An 8,052-nucleotide genomic window follows, 5' to 3' on the forward strand; every position below is an offset into this window, starting at 1 on the left:
GATGTCGGAGATTTGGTTGAAGATTAGGTGTATAAGCGGGCCGGGTATCCGATCAAACTCGTCGGAGTATCCAATTCGAACTCCATTAGCGGTTGTAAAATTATTTGTTATTTTGAAAATAGGAGAAAAGTCTGTTAAAAGCCTCACGCGCCCAAATATAACTAAAATATACGTAATTTGCCATGTCAATGTGAGGTGTCTACTTGATACACTTAATAGCCACTTGAAGTAACTAAATGATAAAGGGGTTAGTTGAGATGTCTATCTGATTGTTGAGGACAAGTTAAAGGGGTTGTTTTATGTGTTTCGCCTACTTTGTTCTCTATATTCTTTTGTTTCAGATTCGAAGTGTTCTTAAAGGCCGAGTATTCAACCGGAGTCATACCCATAGAGAGATTCCGAGTTCTTATGGCCCAGGCTAACTTTATTATACTCTTGCTTTATATTTACTTGATTTCATTACTAATTGTTGTTACTTTATATTTATCTATAACAAATCAATTCATGTATCCTTAGTTATCTTATTAATCAGATCAATTTAATTCACGTATCTATAAATCACTTTTGCAAATTTAACTGTACCTTTTGGGTAAACACTCTTAATATTGAAGAACGCTTACTGCTAAAAGATCTGTTGACAAACAACAGCATAGAAGGTTCAAACTTGTTGCTATGACTCTAATAGAGATGAAAATTCCAAGAGTAGAGATTATAGACCATTAGTAGTGCTTTATATTTCCACCCAATTTGGAGTATCATCATAGATTTGGATCAGCAGTTGTTTTTGGGATCAGCTTTATAGTAATTATTGTGTTCTGAACAGCCTCCTTCCAGGATTCTTTTCTTGAATAGAACGAGACTATAAGGGAGCGTTTTGTTACAGGGAATAGGGGTTATCCCAGTAATATAATTTTGGATTAAATTTGTCCAGTGATTAGTTGTGGATATTAGCTAAAACCAGCATAAGATTCATATTAAAATCGTGAGATTATCTATTCCAAGTGGAAAGTAGGATTATCCATCCTAGTTATAATCACAGAATTATGATCCTGGGATAACCTGATTTTAATCCAAACTACCCCTTTAAGAGTAATTGAGGTCCCGAAGTACACTAGTACTCACCTTGCTGGATAATGCAGCTATCAGAAGGAAATCTACCAAAAAATACCTTAAAAGCTGTTTTTCTATGGTGACTAAGGAATTCCCTTGTGAAACCAGCGAGGCTCACCCTATTTCTGTGGCTTTCTGAACTCCCTTTATGCACTACGATAATAGCTTTGAGTCATTTCATTTATTTAATGCCATATTTGATTAGTGTAGTGTCCAACATTCAGCATCAACATAAACATGTTCATAATGCATTACATCATATACTCTGACTGGAGAATCAGATTGAATATGATACATCAAAACCAATATTTACAAAGAATGATTAACATCACATAGATGGCCAGCACAAGGATGCACTGCATCGATTAAGAACCTTCTCTTTATACACCTAAACGCATCATCATTAAACTCAATGTGACAGTGAAAAAGGGAGAAAAAGAAAAGAGAATGATAAAGAAGGCTAATACACAGTTAGGCTCAAGGAGAATGACAATGAAGAACATTGGTCTTTAATGGATATTGTAGAACTGCCAGCATATTGCACAGAGCAACGTTTGTATACTTTTGGACAACTTCATTGGTTCAGTCGCTAAGTTCACCTGAAAAGCACAAGCAAATCCACATTAAGCATAGTGCCAATAATTTCACCACTTGCTTAAAAATAAAAAATAAAAGGATAGTATATTGCAGAAATTCAACTTCTTGGGGAAAATCTAACACCGGTACCATGACAACTGATTATGGCAGTACAAAACTAATCTTGATTGTTTTTTATCTCTCACAGACGTCAAAAATTCACACTTGATTCAAGCTAACGCTACTTTCATGATATGATATCTAATAGTCCAATTTTTCTTGTTCTGGAGTCTAACATTACTTATTCTGCAATCAACAATCCTCCCTCGTCCATATCTTTAATATAGCTTCTAATAAAAAGATAAGACCAAATTACATAACAACTCATTTTATCCCTCTCAGCTCCCAGTGTTTTATCACAAGATACGATGAGAATACTTCATTTAGATTTAAAGCAAAATCATCAGTGTACACTGACAGCATTCATGTTTCTACTCATTCTGGACATTCATACAACTTCACTGACCTCATTGATGAGCAGTCTGGTTGGCCCAGTATCAATACACTTGAGAAAGATGCTCAATCTATCCACAGCTTTTATAAGAAGATTTGATCCACAATCTCTGCAATTGAGCGTCCTTTTCAGGAAAAAAAATTGAGGAAGAAACGGTCCAGGGGAAAGGAAAAAGGAGGGGGGGGGGGGGGTAGAAGAGTGATTGACCTATCATTTCAATGTTGGAGCAAAAGGAGCCGGACATGGAGATACGGAGAGATCAGGTAATTGATTAATGAAGTTCACTGTAGTTTCCAGGCATGCATTTAGAATTTTCTTTTCCAACCTGACAAGCTGTGTAGCAACTCGCTTTTTTGGATCCAGATCAGCATCAGCCAACTATGAGAAGTAAACCAATATTAGATGCATTGTGATGACCTTAGATCAATATTCAACCTCTAAAAGCTTCAGGAGTTTACCAAAGCCTCATCTTCACTTAGAGTGGTCGGATAACTAGCCAGCCTTGCCTCGAAATAATCACTTAGCTGACCCAGAACTGCTCTTTCCATACAAGGGCTCACCTGCATTGATCAAAAGGTGAAATAAGATTTTGCACCTTTTGTTATTATGTAACTGGATATCAACCAATTTAAATTGTGGTTTAAGTGATTAGTTGGGAAGCCATGAATCTTTTTCCTTCTCCTTTTATTCTTGTTTTACCTAAAACAGGGTTTCCGCAATACGTGCTAGACACCATGAAACAAGTTTTGGTAAAACTGGGGAGTAAGATATGCATAAAATAGGACACCAAGCTTCTCACAGTAGCATCAAACTCCTCATTTAGCAGAGTACCAAATGCTCATGACATGATTCACTACTGAATTACATCAACAACTAATCAACATGTAAAAGGGTACCTGCACTTGGCAGGAAAGAGTACATGAATATCAGTTGCCACATGGAAACAGATAGATGGTAGCACCCTTCTTTAACCTGTTCATATTGAATTTCTATTGCATGGATTACTGCTAAACATAGCAGACATCATTATTAAGACATAGGTGCCTATTTGATTCCAACAAGAGAAGAAGCTAAGGTCTACAAGAATCTTTCCCTTTCTTTTGTCCATGCAAAATTTCTGTTTCGTACATAAGATTGGCCAGAAGTTTTTACCAGACAAATAGGGCCTTGAGATGATAAGACCGTCTGCATTTCTGAAGGATCTGAAACATATCCCAATCTCAAATAAGGAAGCATCTCCAACACAGCCTCTCTTTCTTTTCCCACACACACCTATAGCAGGGCATATTAAAACGTCTTCTACTCAAAAACAAATCACTAACAAAATTCCTCAAAACTGAAAGAATTCTACCTGGAAAGCTTGCACTGATAGTTTACCATTCCTTTGAGCAGCTAGACGCTTGTCTTGATATTGAGGATCCTCTGTATTTAATGCTGCCTGAATTGTACAAAAGGCACATTATTTCAAACTGAACTAATGCAATTGTGTGAAGATTGGTTTAAATAGTACCTCCACCATAAGACGGTCGTACGAATTTTCTTCATCAACAAAACCATAGTTAATGAGTAACTTTGAATTAGGTTGTGGTCCACACCTACAGAAATGCAGTAACATATTGCTAAGAGATCTCTTGCCAAACAAGAGTACAGGATAACAAATTTGGTTATGTCTAAAGCAAAGACCATCTATCCATCCAAAGTTTCCTTTATAAAATAAAGACCAAACAACGACGAGAATAGAATACAAGACCTCGACGAAGTAGAAGAACGGAGAGATATGGCTCATGTAAGGATGGTATCCCAAAAACAACAAGCGGAAAGGTACAACAACAACAACAACAACCCAGTAAAATCCCACAAGTGGGGTCTGGTGAGGGTAGTATGTACGCAGACCTTACCCCTACCCCGAAGGAGTAGAGAGGTTGTTTCCAAAAGACCCTCGGCTCAAGATAATAAGAAAAACAAAATGAGAGAATATTAGTTTCACCATAGAAATCATAGGAAAAATAAGAACATAAAATGCAGAAGAAAAATACAAGGCAGAAATGATGGTTAGTAAATAGGTCCTGCACTGAAAAGAGAAAATATTAAGACACGACAATGCCCCTAGCTAGTTTAGACAAAAACCTTACCAGACTAGGCTCACAACAGTATAAAGTAACGCAAGACTCAACTACCTCCTAGTCTACAACCGTAATACTCGACCTCCACAACTTCCTATCAAGTGTCATGTCCTCGAAAATCTGAAGCCTCGTCATATCCTGTCTGATCACTTCTCCCCAATACTTCTTAGGTCGTCCTCTACCTCTTCTCGTACCCTCCACAACCAGTCGCTCACACCTCCTTACTGTAGCATCTGGGCTTCTCCTCTGTACATGCCCGAACCATCTGAGTCTCGCTTCCCACATCTTGTCATCAATGGGAGCCACGTGCACCTTCTCCCCAATATTATCATTTCTAATCTTGTTCATCCTAGTGTGCCCGCGCATCCACCTCAACATCCTCATTTCTGCTACTTTCATCTTTTGGATATGTGAGTTCTTAACAGGCCAACACTCAGCCCCATACATCATGATCGGTCTAATCACCGGTTTATAGAACTTACCTTTGAGTATCGTTGGCACTCTCTTGTCACACAAAACTCCGGATGCTAACCTCCACTTCATCCATCCTACCCCAATACGGTGTGCGACATCATCATCGATCTCCCCTCCCCCGTGGATAACCGACCCAAGGTACTTGAAGTTGCCTCTACTTGGGATAACCTATGATTCAAGCCTCACATCCACGCACAAGAAGGCCAAAATACGACCACTCAAAGTCGGGGACTATGTCCAAAGGTACTACAACAAGAAGGCCAAAAACAACATCCAAAGTTTCCTTTATAAAATAAAATTAAATAAAAATGAATCTATCATCCATTTTAACTAGTTCAAAGTCTCCAATAGAGGTGAAATTTCCAATAAAAAGAGAGTATAGACCATTACTAGTTCTTTGTATTTCCACCCAATTGGAGTGCAATCCTAAGCTTTGAAACACAACCTTGTCATAATTACCATGTTCTGAGTTGAAAGAAAAAACTGAAAACTAACAAAAAAAGGTAGAAGGTAGATTACATACCACACAACAATTGGATCTCCTGCCCTATAAGAGCGGTCGACAACCAGTTGCACTGCACCATTAACTGCTGCTAACATTGCTCTGCAGTTGCTACAATAGGATAATAATGGTGGTCCCAATGGGACTAGTGCAAACCTCCGGGCAAGACTAACTTTCTGGTTTCAGTAAAGACTTCAATTAGTCTTAATCATTCTTACACAGAGGGCTATAAGAAATATAAACTTAATAAAATGCCATTATCAGTGCGTGACGAACCTGTAAATGTACAACACATGATTGCACTGCAACAAAAGCTTGCTTGAAGATCTCAAACGGAAATGCATCAGTGGGTATATCATAGGGGTATTGCTGCACAAGAAAGAATGTTTAACATCAGAATCAATCAAGCAACTGGCTAATTGCTAAGATGAGTGCAACGGTGCACAAAAGATAAAATATCAGACTAGAAAGAAATTAGAAAACCTGAAACAGAGATCCAGCCATGAACCAGACTGTATCAAGCTCATTGTACTCTCTCTTGATCCCTTCAGCCCTTTCCAAAACTTCAGCCTAAATTTTCACCAAAATCTTGTTTAACGATGAAAATAAAACTTATGATATCTGTCAGCAGCTGGAAACTTCAAATACCTTAGTAGGACTCCCTGTCAGGTAATCTAGTTCAGCGTCTGACCATAGAAGAGGCGATTCCACAGCTAGCTGGCCCCTTGCCCGCTGGCGATCGAGTTCTTTTATATAAGGGTACCAGAACGACTTCTTTCCTTGTTTCTTCTCATACATTAGATAAAGCGCTAAGCAGGCTAGTTCAGACAATTTGTTTGTTGTCAAGAGTTCAGCTGTAAAACAAACTTTTCTCATCAACTTTCTATTTTTAAAGAACAAAGACAAACTATACATCTTATTAAATATTACAACGCCCATTAATCCCAATGAAGCATTCTTGACCAACCATCACTTGCATAAAGCTATTAAAACTAGACTCTCTTGAATTGCCTCATCAACACAAAATCTACTTCCCTGACTTTAGAAAAGTAAATTGAATGCCAGGGTTGGATGCAGGGTGGGAGGGGATGACAGTGAATTCTTTTTCTAACTTAAGGGAGTCAGTAATCCACAAAATTTTCACTTACTAACTCTGTCCCAAGAAGAATGATGTTGAGGAGTACAAGGGTCAGTGCAACTAACTTTTATGCCGATTTATACATTGATTTCATGATTTTGCTTCTTAAATAGTCATTACATATTTATAAATATACAGAACATCTAATACTTTTTATTTGTACTTGCATAATAATGGGATGACATGAGTTTATATGCATTAACATGGTAAGTGAGGATTCGACCCAAACTTGTTTAGGACTGAAGTCTAGTTGTTGTGTTGTTGTTGTTGAGAATTTACATATTTATAAGCTAAATTACGGGTATTAGCAGTTAAAAGTATGCTTGAGAAAATCCTATCAAAAGAATCTGTTTGACTCCTCATTAGCTAACAAATGGAAACTGTACTTGCAAAAACCAGTGTAGCACATTACCAATGCTCTCATTTCCCAAAACTCTCTCAAGCGTTACCACCAACGAATCCGGAACAGAAAAAGCAATATCACCAGCCTACAATAAGCACAAGTTGACCTCGCCTTATCATAAATAAATAATTAAATAAATAAACACAAGTTGACCTCAAAGAAAAACGAAAATAAACAAAGAAAAATCATGAACATGATACGAAATGGACCTGAAGATCCTCACTGGCAGCAACATAGTGAATGGGCCGATGTTTAGCATTATGGGAAGGCCTTTCCTTAATAACCACTTTGCAAGGAGGTAGCCCATTTTCGTGCATCCATGATTTTAAGTCCCCGTATTCATCCTCTTTGTTACTTTCAACTTCAGCAGATTTATGCCCAGCGACAAGTGTATGTGTATCCGAGCTGGAAGCAGAACACATGTTCCACCGACGATAAGTATTTGCAAATTTGGGCTTAATGTGTACCGAAATGGAAACCCTAGAAAAAAGTGCTAGTGGTCGATGAGTGAAAGATTGAAATGGCGTCGAAATGCATTTGGCCATTGGTGAATAAGCCAAGTCCATCATTAGGAAGAAAAAAACTATGAATTAAGGTTAGAGGAAAGGAAAATTTGAAATTGGGATGATTGAATTGACAGTATGAAGAATTTTTCTGCAAGAATTTTTTTAGGGTTTATTAGGTATTTTGTGGAATGGTGAAGATGGGAGCTATCACTGTCAAGGTTCTCAGCCTCTATTATGTAGAGTTGCAGATATTTTTTTCTGGCGGATGGATTGAGGATTTTGCTGAGGAAGTAGCTACATATTCTATTGGAGGGAAACGTGGATAATTCTATTTGCCACTTGCAGGGTTCGGGTTCTTTTTAAAATCCTTGTATTTCAACCCATTTTATTCATTTTTACTGATAGAGCTGAGTATATTTTGATAACAACTAAATTACCATACCTAAATCAAAAAATGTGGTATTTGATATTTGGTACTTTGGTATTTGAAATGGTATTTGATTTTTTTTAGTATTAGGTATATTCTGGTGATGCTGTTATTTGTTTTATGGTTTCTATTGACGGTACTGATATATTGCCTCTTTTCGTCTTCTTGAGCTGAGGGTTTATCGGAAACAACATCTCTATCTCTTGGGGTAGGGGTGAGGTTTGCGTACACACTACCCTCCCCAGACCCCACTAGTAAAATTTCACTTGGTCGGTATTG

General features: G+C 37.7%; 1 protein-coding gene across 1 annotated transcript; it reads right to left on the reverse strand.

The window, feature by feature from the left end:
* Nucleotides 1–1,376: 1,376 nt before the first annotated feature.
* LOC107804400 (uncharacterized) lies at nt 1,377–7,676 on the reverse strand. Its single transcript, XM_016628284.2, has 13 exons — nt 7,050–7,676; nt 6,850–6,925; nt 5,948–6,153; nt 5,783–5,869; nt 5,576–5,668; nt 5,321–5,475; nt 3,711–3,795; nt 3,552–3,638; nt 3,353–3,472; nt 2,659–2,760; nt 2,408–2,578; nt 2,213–2,309; nt 1,377–1,709 (listed from the first exon to the last, which is right to left on the reverse strand). Exons 1-11 carry the CDS (start codon nt 7,407–7,409, stop codon nt 2,411–2,413), a joined length of 1,539 nt encoding a protein of 512 aa, XP_016483770.2. The 5' UTR covers nt 7,410–7,676; the 3' UTR covers nt 1,377–1,709; nt 2,213–2,309; nt 2,408–2,410.
* Between the last annotated feature and the right edge of the window lie 376 nt (nt 7,677–8,052).

This window comes from Nicotiana tabacum, chromosome 3 (assembly GCF_000715075.1).
Source record: "Nicotiana tabacum cultivar K326 chromosome 3, ASM71507v2, whole genome shotgun sequence".
In the NCBI taxonomy this organism is placed as follows: domain Eukaryota; kingdom Viridiplantae; phylum Streptophyta; class Magnoliopsida; order Solanales; family Solanaceae; genus Nicotiana; species Nicotiana tabacum.